We start from the raw sequence: 13,756 nt of genomic DNA on the forward strand, positions 1-13,756 counted from the left end.
TCACTATAGTATGTGCAGAGTAATTAAACAAAAGAAGCTAATATTCCCCATAGAGTTCTGTGTACAAAAGAGAGATGAAATAACCAAAGAATCTGAGATATGAATGAGAGAGAGAGATATTTCAGGAGAAGCAAAGTTGGAGGAAGTGGTGAGTGGAAGGAACAAAGACTCCAAAATAACCTGAGATATAAAGGTGATTTGTATGGGGTTCTCCTCACATGTGAGATAGGTACTCAAGGATTCTTACATTTCTATTCAGTAAAATGAAGACATCAAATGAAAGACTTGGGAATGCACAGGTGGCTGCCCCGTGGGATTAATATTCATCAATCTTTCAGGGTTTGTTCTCTGGGGATGAAATAAGTGGGTCAGGCACCATCATAAATGTCCTTTGAGTATGGGAAAAGTCGAGAGGTATATAGCCTTAGTGAGTCACAGACCAAGCACATGGGGTTTAGAAAATAGAATAAATTTCCTTCAAATAGGAGAGCCTGGACAAGGCTTTGGGGTGTGTCGACACTTAATGTAAATAAATACTGAGGGCCTGAGTGATTTGCACATGTGGAACTGAGGAGTAAAGGCCATTCAGGGAAATGTAACTGATGTGAAACCAAGCCCATATTCAAGATCCACACGATAAAAGAAATGTATTAACTTTATGCAATGTGTTTGTTTACAGACTTTATTTCATGAAGTCCTAATGACCACAAAGACAAAATTGTGTTTGATAATGAAATTTTAATGGAAAAATGTGCAATTAGTGTGCAGATAAAGCAAAAATATTAGCCACAAGATAATCAATAATTCCATAATCTCAAAGCAGTAGCGAAAACATTAGCAAATTAGCCTTTCTAGATATTTATTACAAGGAATGTTGGTGCCAATGGGATGGTACAATTGCTAGACTAAAGTGATCCACATTGATTTGAAGGCAGCAAGGCACTTTTTTCACCCTCTTCTGGGAAAAGTTACAGTGATGACTCCAGAGTGGATTTCCTCATCTTCTCTCTCTGTAGTTCCAAGAGTTCAATTTCTAAAGACAACTTATACATTTCCAGGGCCATTCTCACATCCTCTGGTCTTGGGAGACACCGTAGGAGCTTTCTGCCTGCTAGAACTTGCTCACAGCCAGGAGGGAGCTCCTAAAAGATTTACAGCGTGTGAGTGTGGTTGAGAGGCTTCTCCCCAGATCATGAGAATGGCAGGACTACAGGATCAGGTCCCAGATCAACCCCGGGTCTGATGGGTGAGCAGAAAACCAGAACACACCTTGGCCCCACCACAGTCTTCCCCTGAGGGATTTAGACCTGTTCCTAGACAGCTTCCCAGAAGGCCTCTGTGGGACAGAGCTATTATGGCCCACCATCCAAAAATAGAGCACAGTGTATTGTACAGTCTAGAAAAGGAAAGTTAGGAGTCAGTGCTCCCAGGTCTCTGACAATGTCCTCTTCATAAGGGGCTTGGCGTTTCCTGTCCTCAAGTGAGAGCAGGACAACTTGCCACCCTAACTGACCAGAGCACTTCCAGGGAAAACAAGAGAGCTCTTTTGGATGAGGGATCATCCAAAAAAGGGATCCATCCTGGCATGTCAGATCTCGCCTTTGCTGGCTGGGACAGTGCTTTGAGGTGGCACCATTTTTAGGGTTTGATAGCACAGGAACTTCCTTGAAGTGTTGAACTTACCCACTCACACTTGGGCACCTCTGGATACCAGGTATGGTTCTCTAAGCAGGTGATATTTTGGGGACCGACCACAGTATAGCCAGAAGCACACTTGATGGTGACACTTTCAGATTCAACAAATTGATCCTTATCCCCAAACACCTTTCCATGCTCTATCTCTGGTTTTGGACACAGAGCTACAATAAAATCACAGTTAAGCAATTTGCAAATTAAAAAAAAAGACATGATAACAGACTAAGATATTAAAATGAACTACATGTAAGTGCTTCTAATTGTTTTATATTTTCCTACTTTGATAACAATGATATTAGTTCCCATTTTTATTGAGGATTGGCTCATATCAGTTGTCTGGGCTGAGCATTTTATGTGATTTTCTCATTCAAGTCTCTCTGCTCTATGAAGTGAGCACTGTTACTATTGCCATTTATCCAGGAGAAAATGAGATACAGAGAGGTTAAGAAACTTATTCAAGCCCTGGCTTGTGTAGCTCAGTGGATTGAGTGCGGGCCTGCGAACCACACGATCGCTGTTCGATTCCCAGTTAGGGCACATGCCTGTGTTGTGGGCCAGTTCCCAGCAGGGGACTCACGAGAGGCAACCATACATTGATGTTTCTCTCCTTCTCTCCTTCCTTTCCTCTCTAAAGATAAATAAATAAAATCTAAAAAAAAAATTAAAAAAAGAAACTTATTCAAGACATAACATCTCTAAATAACCTGACAGGGCATTAAAAAGTCACATGACTCCAGATTCTCAGGTGTCAATGAAACTGTTCCTCATCCTGTGATCCACAAAAGACACTAGGGATGAAATCTTACTCCTTGCCCATTATCTCCTGTATGCAATGGAAACAATGGTGGTAAATAATTTCTGGAGTTGTTGATGGCAAAGTGATATTAAACCTGTGTGCATGTAAAAACTGGACCTTATCTTGACTGTTCCTGCCCTACAACGGGTTGGCAAACTGGGAGTCCCCGACCACATGCCTCCATCACGGGCAGGTGGTGCCCTGTGTGAGGCTCAGATGGAAATACCCGACACTTCTCAGTATTTGGAATTAGCCCATGAGAGTCTGCATTCAGGTCTGAGCAAGTTTCCATGGATATTTTGCTATAGGCCACAGCCACACTCAGAGAATTTATAGCCCATAGACTACTTCCAGAAATACATAAGCAAGTGGGAATCTGGGCGGCCTCCAGGAGAATGAATTTTGTAACTGGGAGAAAGAAGTAGGGGAGATTCACGTTCCTGTGTGCCCCTCAAACTTTTCTGTTTTGGGTACCATCTAAATATAATAATTATTTAAAATAAATCAAATCAAATGTTTTTGTTCTGCTTCTGGCTAGAAAAAAACTTTATTCTCAATCCCTTCATGACATTCCCACCCACTTAGCCATGGGCTGGAGTTACCTTTACATCGAGGGGCTGGAGCTGACCAGCGTGAATCACTGCAGGAGAGTGTGGCCTTTCCAACCAGAGTGTATCCTTTGTCACATTCATATTTAACCTCCTTAGGTTTGAATATGTATGAAGGCATTTGTATAGAATGTCCGTGGGCAATAAGAGGAGGATAAGAGCAACCTTGGTAGTAAGACAGAAAAAATGAGAGAGCTTCAGTTTATAGAATATAAAACACAACACATCCCAGAATCTGTGTGGTTTGTAGGAGCCTTTCTCCTATCTTGTTATCTTCTCTGCTCACAGGATCACATAGCCAAAGCCAAGTACCTGTGCTGCCCTCCTGCAAGCCTCAGAATGAAGAACTGTGGAAAGCCTTGACTAGAATTTCAAGCACTTAGAGTTTGCTTCACTTAATTAACAAGTTCATCAACCTTTACACTGTTTAAGAACCATTTTGGCATGAAGGCTGAATTCAACCCAAAATCATATTGTACTGATGCTACACTCCATGCAATTCAGGCTAATTGCAGAGATGTACACCTGTGAGAAATGGTTTAAGATGCTAAATATATGCACAATATCTGATTCATTGTGTCCAATCAAAACTGTTCATCCATCCCCACAAAAAAATAATTACTGCATTGTAAAATATTTTAGAAAATAGCTCATAGAATGATTTAAAATCATTAGTTGTGTATTTAAATAATAGACACGAAATATGTGTAAAAGATCCATGGACAAGGACAATGGAGTGGAGGATTGAATGTGGGGAGGTTGGCCAGACAGGGAGAAGTAGTGGTGGAAAAATGTGGACAACTGTGATTGAACACGACTGAAAATATTTTAATAAAATAAACAAATAATAATAGACACAACATGGTGCACAGTACCATAAAAAGTTCTCTGAAAAGAAACACTGTCAGCATCCTCAAACACTGCATGTAAAATTTAAATAAAGCAGGTCATCAGGAATGTCAGATAAAATTATACTGATGGACTACAACAGTTGTAAGTTCTATCCTAAGATGCCTCCTAGAAGCATGGAAAACATAATTCAGCACAGTAAGTGAGTCTGAAATGCTGGACTTGCCATGACAGGAGGCAGAAGTAGGAATTAAATAGGGAAGTGAGCATCCTGAAGTGGATATACTGTATAAGCTGGAAAATATCAGCAGATGATTCTGTTACATGGAAAGGCCTGAAGAATACATGTACCAAGGACATAAGGATTTCCCCAACACATTATTATCAAAAGCAAGAGCTGAAAATAGGAAGGCCATTAAAGAACAAGTTTCTCTGTTACTGACAGCAGTCAGAGAATTGCTCGTTTGCTTTAGAAGTTGAGTAAATGTAATCATCATAATGAGTGACCATGTAGAGAGATGACCTAAGCAGCCAACAAAGATACTATTCAATTTGTACCATCAATAGAAATTGAGGATGGATAATCAGGAGACTGATGGCCTTTGGCTCAATAAAAAGTTATAGTCCCTTGCTCAGTTTCTGAACCTGTGCCAGTTGCCAGGTCTGGAGATCACTGACTAAAGAAAAAAGCTCCCAGAAGTAAAGATTCTACAACACTTCAGTAAGTATGCATAGTAATGAGTTCCCCAGGCTTCTAAGAGGACCTATGTCTTTTACATAGGTAACTGTGCACTGGTGAAAGGTATACAGTAAACTGAGGATTACTGAGCATAGAACTCAGGTTGACATAGATACTTATAACCAATATAGTTTCCCTATTAGACCACATGGTGGCCATTTCCATTGTCTTTGAAAGTATAATCAGAATCAACAAAATTGGTCATTAGCACAATCCTCATATTGGGTCTTTGGCCTACAGGGTAAGAAGTACCATACCTCAGAAGGCCAAGTAGAAGCCATACATATGACCAACACTCTTCCCCCCTTAAGGCAAAGAAGATAACTTTTCAAAAATATCATGTACCAAGGGGGAGGGGGTAAATTAGTATATTCATAAAGAACTAAAGACACAAAAGTGGTCATTCCCATTTTCCTCATCTGTCTACTACAAAAATTAGAATTCTAGACAAGTACAGTAGACCACTGAAAATTCAACATTTAGTCCCCATTGCAACCACTGTGCTAGAGTGGTATCTTTACTAAGGCAGATTAATATGTCTTCAGATAAATGAGGCCACTGATTTAGCAAAGGCATTCTTTTTCATCCCTATCAAAAAAGAAGATCAGAAACAGTTTGAATATACATAGAGTGGTCAAAATTATATATTTTCACTTTTAACCCTACTAGCCCCTCTCATGGTAGAGTCCAAAGCTTTCAGGAGCATCTGGACATCCACAGAATATCATATTGATCCAGTCTACTAATGGCATTATGTGAATTCTACCTAGTAAGCCAGAAGTAGGTGGTTTGATGATGCTGTAGAGTACAGAAGGGAAGGAAGGAAGGAAGGAAGGAAGGAAGGAAGGAAGGAAGGAAGGAAGGGTAGAAAAGCAGATTCAAATGGATTTTTGGCAAGTCTTGTTTTTCAGGTTAAGACATATAGGAAGGGAAGAGAAGAGAATAAATATCAAGAAATAGAATGTAACAATTTAAAAGGCTAACTGATCTATTACATGTGATTTATTTTCACTGATTCAAGAAAATGCAAATAAACAATGTGGGGAGGAGAAATTTGAACTGGAGTGCTTTTGAATATATTTATCTATTCCAAGAATCATACAGAGTATCCAAGTTCTTTTACCTAATTTGAAGCCTTTCCTTAATAATCTCCACTACTTTGGTATGAAGAAACTTCTAAAATAACGTAATTCCACAAGCTCTTACTCTCATCACATGTTGGTGTTTCAGGACTCCAGGTGCCATCTGCTTGGCAGGAAGCTTCAGTGCTTTGTCTCCCATTACATGAATACCAAAGCAAGTCTCCATTGAAATAGTCACAGTTCCTGGAGAAACTACTTTTTCTCTGGTTAGTTATTCTGCCATTCTTTAGGTCTGGTACTGGGCAACATTCCTCTAAAAAACAAAACATGAGACATAGTTAGTAAAATCATACTGAGGAGGTGCCTATGGCTAACAATCTCATTTCTACCTTCACAAGAGCTCACCACAGAAGAGAGGTTGGGGAAACATACTAGGGTACAAGAGACATTTTGAGTACTCACTCTGTCCCCAGTTTGCTAAAGCAGCTCAACCCGGTCATATTCTTCCAGCTAAATAATTTTATAGGCATCTCCAAAATGAGAAGTTGAATTAAGCTGTCCAACTTCTCATTTTCAAAAACGATTCAAAAGCAATGGCAGCGTTTACCTTCTCTTGGCTTCATTAGGGCTGAAACCACATAATGATAGTTTCAGAACTGTATATTTCTAGAAATAAAAATTTAAAAACATTTATCAACCTATGGCTGTTTGGAAGACCCCCTCCTAGCCTTTCTTGTGGATTCTTTAAACTTTATTATCACTATCTTATAGCAACCCTTCTTCCATAGGCTAATCTATCTAACCAAATATGCCACCCACATTCCCATTATTATATCTTATATCCTACGTAGAATGACACTCTGTTTCTCTGCTAGCTATTCAAGTCCCATTTGCTCTATGAATGCTTCCTTGTTTTAGCATCCCAGCAAACACTCATTGTTTATTTCTCAGCTTCTATAGCAGTTAATAAGAAGAGATTCTATGTTCTATACAATTGTTTATTAAAATCTTACCATAATCTAGACACTACATATACAAGATCTTCCCATAAGGTATCCAGGCATGTAATATGAAAAATAGAGATTCACTGAAGAAGATACAAGGAACATCATATGTGGGGCAATGATGCCTCAGTCCCCTTCAAAGTAGGCACCTTGGGACCTCACAGAATTCTTCCACTTGCCAAGCACTGTCCCATAGTATTTTCCTGAATCTCATTGACAGTCTGAAATCTCTTCTCTTTCAAAGGTAATTTTAGTTTTGGAAAAAGCCAGAAGTCACAGGATGCCAAATCTGAGCTGTACAGAAACTGACTCACCTGGGTGATTTGATGTTTTGCCAAAAACAACAACAACAAAAAAGAAACCTCTGCACAAGGTATGATACATGTCATGATGAAGCTGCCAATCACCAGTTGCCCATAGCTGCAGCCTTCTGAATCATCCAAATAGTTTCCACAGAGGAATGTTTATGCTTAACCCAAAATTTGATACAGATTCATTGCTTTACTTGCTCAGTCATTTTGAATGTGATGGCAACAGAGTAGACATGCTCACTCAACAACATCTACCACCCTTACTGACTAGTACAGTGAAGTCATCATTGTTCATGCATGTGCAATGATGCACAGTCCAATCTCCTAGGCTGACAGGTTACATCAATGTCTCACAAACCATTCTCATTATACCAATGATTGGATTTATTCCAGAAAGACCTTGTACACTATCTATGTATACTATGGCACTATGTACACCATATTATATATACTATAGATACTATGTATACATAATCTAGACATTTCATCTATTACCTCACTAAATCATTACAACACTCATAAGAGATACATATTAGTGTTTTCTCAACTTTTTATAGCAGGCAACGGACTCTTGGAGAGCTTAAGTTTCTTGGTCCAAGTCAGGAAGCTACTGCATAGTAGAGACATAACTGAGACTTGTCTTGCTCAAAAGTCCATGTTGTCTATGGCTTCACTCTATGCTCTAGTAATTATTAACAGCTGATTTATACTCTTCACATACACATTTTTCTCTTTTGAGTGCAGGCAATATGTCTCAAGTATCTTTGTGTCTTTGCTCTTGAAATAAATTGAAGGTTCTAAAGAGCTATCCCCTGTGTACAAGTCTAAGGCTCACAAATGGAATTTTCTAAGTCTCAGATCTAACACATCATTAGAAAATATCTTCTTATGAATTGACCCAACAAATACTTATGTAAATTGGTCCTTGTAAGTCTGTTCAGCAGACACTGAGGTACATTTTTGTAATACTATAAGGAAAATAAGACATAACCATCTGAAAAGCAAAAACACAGTATCGATCAATTTATAACAATGTATCTTAAGACAAAAAAATGCCAATAAGATGGATATAAACAAAGAAAATGAAAACTGAGGGAGAAAGGATAAAATAATCTTTCCTAGAGGGAACTGGAAGCATATTTTAAGATTTGAATAAAAATTTCTTTGATGGATGTGATATAAGTAAGCATTTTGTCTTGAAGTGGTGATTAGAGCAGAGACTTAAAGGCAGCAGAAAGTTGTTATTGAAGAATGAAAGGGAGGCAAGCTGAGAAACTAGAGTGAGACATTTAGGCATATCCTATACTCCACATGGTCCAAAGGTAAGGTGGGGTTTTCAGGAAATGGAGGAAGAGGGGATAAATACAAAGGAACCTGCAGGAATCAGGATAAGTCTTTCTGACCTGTTGGAAAAGAAAAAGGAGGCCTAGAAGGTCAAGGTAATGGTCAGGGAAGATAATGAAAGTGCTTTGGAAATATAATAGATTTAGCCATTTCAGTTTCCAAGAGAGGATTACTCAAAATATGTGAGTTCTTTTACCTAACTTTAAAATTTCATTTAAAATATCCATCATTATGATGTAAAATAATCCAAAATAATATACTTTGTAACCTCCTTTGAAAAACGATTCTGAAGTTACTCTGTGATATTAAGGAAGTTTATAAGGTTTAAAGAGCATGGATGCATTCTGGAGCCCTAAAAATTAAACTTGACAAAGGCAGACAGGTCACACTGGGAACTCCATGTTCCCTCTGCTTGCCATGTAATTCTTGTATCATAAAAATTGGGAAAATACTCAATATCACCTGAATAGGAAACATAGTCTCCATTGAAATAGACATAGCTACTGGTGATATCTCTTCTTTCTTGAGTGATTTTGCCATTCTGTGAAAAATGTTCTACATTAAGTGCTTTAATAGATGGTATAAGGGGTATGTGTGTAAATATTTTAAAAATATTCTTAGAAATTTTTTCTTTTAAAGAATAACTTCCATTAGTTTATGAATAAGAAATGTTACTTTTGTTAGCATATTTTATTTATTAATGAAAACAATTACTCATATCTTCATTTATAATCTGCACCATGCTAGAGGGACATAGAGGGACATGCAGAACCTGGCAAACTCTTCCAGTGTTCATTTGTTAGGAACTATTATTTCCTAATTTTCAATACAATATCTTACACTTATATCCATTTTTTAGTTTATACAGTACCTTGTAATTTTACTTTAATAGATTCACTCATTTCTAATAATACAATTTTTTCTGGACTGCAAAATTTTCTACTCAATTATGAATATGCAATAGAAAAAGAATTAGCCCTAAAATTAATTCTTTAATAATTTAGGAGTATCTTTTAAATATAATACATTAATATAAAAAACAAAAAAAAGATACAAGTTTTTTGTGGCTAGATTGCTGCTCAAGGATTTGTAATATTTTGTTTTACAAGTATTGTAATTATACCAGAAACACTAAAATTAGTTGAGTATATTTCTAATAAAATACTTCTTTGCACTCTTCAAAAATTCCACTGAATTACTCATATTTGCTTATAGTTAACTAATTCTTAATCAGAAATTCTTTCTCATACCTTGGTTTAAACACACCCATATTAACTTTCGGCCAAGATGGAGGTGTAGGTAGATACACTGTGCCTCCTTGCACAACCAAAAGAACAACAACAAATTTAAAAACAAAAACAACCAGAATTGCCAGAAAATTAATGGGCAGCTGGGGCAGAGAGGTCTTGTGGCAAGGCAGCAGCTGGCAGACTTCGCAAGGTGGCTGTTGGTGGAGTAGGCAGTCCCACATTTGTGGCAGATAAATTGGGAGGAACAACTAGGGAGCAGGACAGACTGTGCAATCCAGGTTTCCAGACAAGGGAAATAAAGTGTCAAAACCTGTGGCTGTAAAAAGTTTTAGGAATGGCAGCAGCAGGAGAAATGTCCAGCCTCACGTGAGAGGTCGTTGCAGAGACCCACAAGATCCTAGAATATGCACAAGCCCATACACTCAGGAGTCAGCACCAGAAAAGCCCAATTTGCTTGTGGAAAGCAGGGGAAGTGACTGAAAGCCAGCCAAGAGCCAAGCAAGCAGCATTTTTCTCTTTTGAACCCCTTCCGACATACAGTGCCACAATGCAAGCATTGCATTGCTCAGCCCTGGAAAATATCTAAGGTTGGGCCTCTTAGAACAAAACAGGTGTGCTGATACAAAAAAAAATATCGACCCAAAATGAAAGAACAGGTCAAAGCTCCAAAGTAGAACTAAGGAATGAAGACATGGCCAACCTGTCAGATGCACAATTTAAAACACAGGTGATTAGGATGCTCACAGAATTGGTTTTGTACAGTGGCAAAATAGATGAAAAAGTAAAGGCTATGAAAACTGAAATAAAGGGAAATGTACATGGAACCAACAGTGATGGGAAGGAAACTGGGAGTCAAATCAACGGTTTGGAGCAGAAGGAAGAAATGAACATTCCAACAGAACAGAATAAAGAAACAAGAATTAAAAAAGGTGAGGAGAGACTTAGGAACCTCCAAGACAAATTTAAATGTTACAACATCTGAATCATAGGGGTGCCAGAAGGAGAAGAAGAAGAAGAGCAAGAAATTGAAAACTTTTAAAAATAATAATGAAGGAGAACTTCCCCAATCTGGCAAATAGACTTCCAGCAAGTCTTGGAAACTCAGAGAGTCCCCAAGAACTTGGACCCAAGGAAGCACACACCAAGGCATGTCATAATTGTATTGCTCAAGATTAAAAGGAAGGAAAGAATCTTAAAAGCAGCAAGAGAGAAGGAGACAGTTACCTATAAAGGAATTCCAATAGGACTATCAGCTGATTTCTCAAAAGAAACCTTACAGGTGAGAAGGGGCTGGAAAGAAGTATTCAAAGTCATGAAAGGCAAGGACTTACATCCAAGAATACTCTATCCAGTAAAGCTGTCATTTAGAATGCAAGGGTAGATAAAGTGCTTCCCAGATAAGGACAAATTAAAGAAGTTCATCATCACCAAGCCCTTATTATATGAAATATTAAAGGGACTTATCTAAGAAAAAGAAGATCAAACAGTAAAATGACAGTAAAATGACAACAGTAAAATGATCAACAGTAAAATGATCAACAGTAAAATGACAACAAACTCACAACTATCAACAACCAAACCAAAAACAAAAACAAAAGTGAACTAAGCCAACAACTAGAGCAGGAACAGAATCACAGAAATGGAGATCACATGTGGAAGGTTATTAGTGGGAGAAGGTGGGAGAACTAGGGGGAAAGGTACAGGGAATAAGTAGCATAAATGGTAGGTAGAAAACAGATGGGGGAGGTTAAGAATATAGAAAATGTAGAAGACAAAGAAGTTATATGTATGACCCAGGGAAATGAACTAAAGGAGGGGATGCAGGTAGGAGAAGGTGTGCAGGGTGGAGGGGAATATGGGGAGGGGAGTGGGACAACTGTTATAGCATAATCGGTAAAATATATTTAAAAATAAAATAAAAAATAAACACACCCATCTTCCCTATCATGTCTGTACTCACCACATAGGACAGGTAGGCTTTGCAATAGAAATAGGACCCCGAGGAGGCACAGTGCTGGGAAAGTTCTCCGTAACTCGGGGGACATGGTGAAGCATCTCAGACATACAGCACTGGGGCTCATTGTTCTCAGATGCCATGATCCAGCTGAAACAGGGGTTTTAAGTGAGTAGGAAAATGATTCGTGACAAGGAACTAAATCTTGGCTGTGGCACAGCTTTGAGTCACTAAAGGGGAGGGGCAGAACTGAGTAGCTTATGTAATGAATGGGACCCGACCAGGACAATCCAGAAAAGCTCCAAGTCTTGCAGCGAGTGATATGACCTTAACATGAGTGCTGTTTGCAAATATGAGGGTATTTACAATCACAACCCCAAGAATTCTTATTGCCAAAGGGCACACTTGTTGGTCTGTTGTCTGCATCATTTATCTTTGAGTAATCAAGCAAAACTAGGAAAATCATTTGTGTTTGACTAATCAAGAAAAGCTAGGAAAACGATGTGAGTGGCAGTTTCTTCAAGTGGTCAGGGTGAGATGTGAGATCTCAATTAAACTTGAGATCTTTCCCTTCCTTCCTTCCTTCCTTCCTTCCTTCCTTCCTTCCTTCCTTCCTTCCTTCCTTCCTTCCTTCCTTCTTCATTCACACTAGTGTGAATGTCAAATGGAAGTGGTGACATTACCATCCCTGTGGCCAGGAAAACCACCTGTGGACTTTCTGAATGCCTCATTCCCTGTGTGGTATGATACTTGTGATCAAGAAAGCCATCTAACAATGGAAAAAGTAAGTCAGGGACTGATGCTTCTGGGATTCATTTAGTTCCACACTAGTGAATGAAGAAGGAAGGAAGGAAGGAAGGAAGGAAGGAAGGAAGGAAGGAAGGAAGGAAGGAAGGAAGGAAGGAAAGAAGGGAGGAAGGAAGGAAAAGATCTCAAATTTAATTTTCTTCCCAAATATTAACAGCGTAATTGGAATAGAGAAAGCATGTTAATCTTTAATTGTGAAATAACAAAAATACAGTCCAAACTACAATTATTTCCCCAATACTTAAGTTTTCTTCAGTATCTATGACACAAAATTAACCAACTTTGGGGTTACACTAGTTGAAGAGTAAAAGGGAAATTTCTTAGAGTGGTGCTTCAAGCACAGAAAAAGCATGCATGGAAATTGAAGTGTAGAAGATTAAGTATTATAAATGGACAAAGGGTCATGACAATTTGAAGAGATTCTCAATGGCATGGAATTGGAGTGAAGAACCTTCTAGCCCAGCATTATATCCCTGACAAAAATGTTAAATGAAAAGTAGTAGAAGGCATGTTTGTTAACCCTCAAGACTTGGTTTATTATTAACTCTCTGAATTAGAACTGGTCCACTAATAATTATCTGGGTTCTTTATTCATTATTTATTTTAGTCTTTGCAAAAGGCACACATAAAGTTACCAAACTGAATTTTGTGTTTTCTCCCTTGGACAAACTGTGGATATCTATTGCCTAAAGATATCTAGATACCACTATAGATATTTCCTGAAGATACAGATACCATTATAGAATATCTATAGATACCACTACAGATATTCATCCATAGTGGATGGTGAACACTGAAAAATGTCTGAAAGTGACTTTCATCATCCTGCTGAACTGTGATGAATACACTATGAGGCCCATAACAACCAAATTGCTGAGCTACAAAAGAAAAAAAAGAGGAACATTCCTCAGCAGAAAACAAGTGGAATCCTCTGCAGTATTGATGACAGGACAATTAAATTTCAACCCTACTAGAAAAAAATAAATCTAACATGAAGTTGCTTCAATTAATAAAAAGGAACTAAAACAAAATCTGAGTATATCAAATAAAAAATTAATTTAAATAATTTAACAGATTCTTTTCTAGAAAACAGCTTCTGCTTAGTTCTCATTTTCCAAACTTTTAAATAAATAATGGCATTTAGTTTCTTAAAGCAAAAATCTACATAGGTATTATAGTCATATTTTACCAAAAAAGAAAACTGACTCAGAACGACTGAGAATACTTCCCAAGAACTTACTCATCAGTAGGCATGTCAGATTCTGAACCCAAGACCAATTCAAATCCCAAGCTCTTTCTACTATGCCAGACTAATTT

At 38.0% G+C, this 13,756-nt stretch overlaps 1 protein-coding gene across 1 annotated transcript; it reads right to left on the bottom strand.

Moving 5' to 3' along the window:
* Positions 1-839: 839 nt before the first annotated feature.
* LOC118982576 (C4b-binding protein alpha chain-like) lies at positions 840-11,824 on the bottom strand. Its single transcript, XM_037039711.1, has 5 exons — positions 11,639-11,824; positions 5,894-6,082; positions 3,094-3,264; positions 1,684-1,859; positions 840-1,142 (listed from the first exon to the last, which is right to left on the bottom strand). The coding sequence occupies exons 1-5, from the start codon at positions 11,757-11,759 to the stop codon at positions 969-971; spliced, it is 831 nt and encodes a 276-aa protein (XP_036895606.1). The 5' UTR covers positions 11,760-11,824; the 3' UTR covers positions 840-968.
* Between the last annotated feature and the right edge of the window lie 1,932 nt (positions 11,825-13,756).

Source organism: Sturnira hondurensis, unplaced genomic scaffold (assembly GCF_014824575.4).
Source record: "Sturnira hondurensis isolate 20B ecotype Veracruz unplaced genomic scaffold, ASM1482457v3 Scaffold0025400, whole genome shotgun sequence".
In the NCBI taxonomy this organism is placed as follows: Eukaryota; Metazoa; Chordata; class Mammalia; order Chiroptera; family Phyllostomidae; genus Sturnira; species Sturnira hondurensis.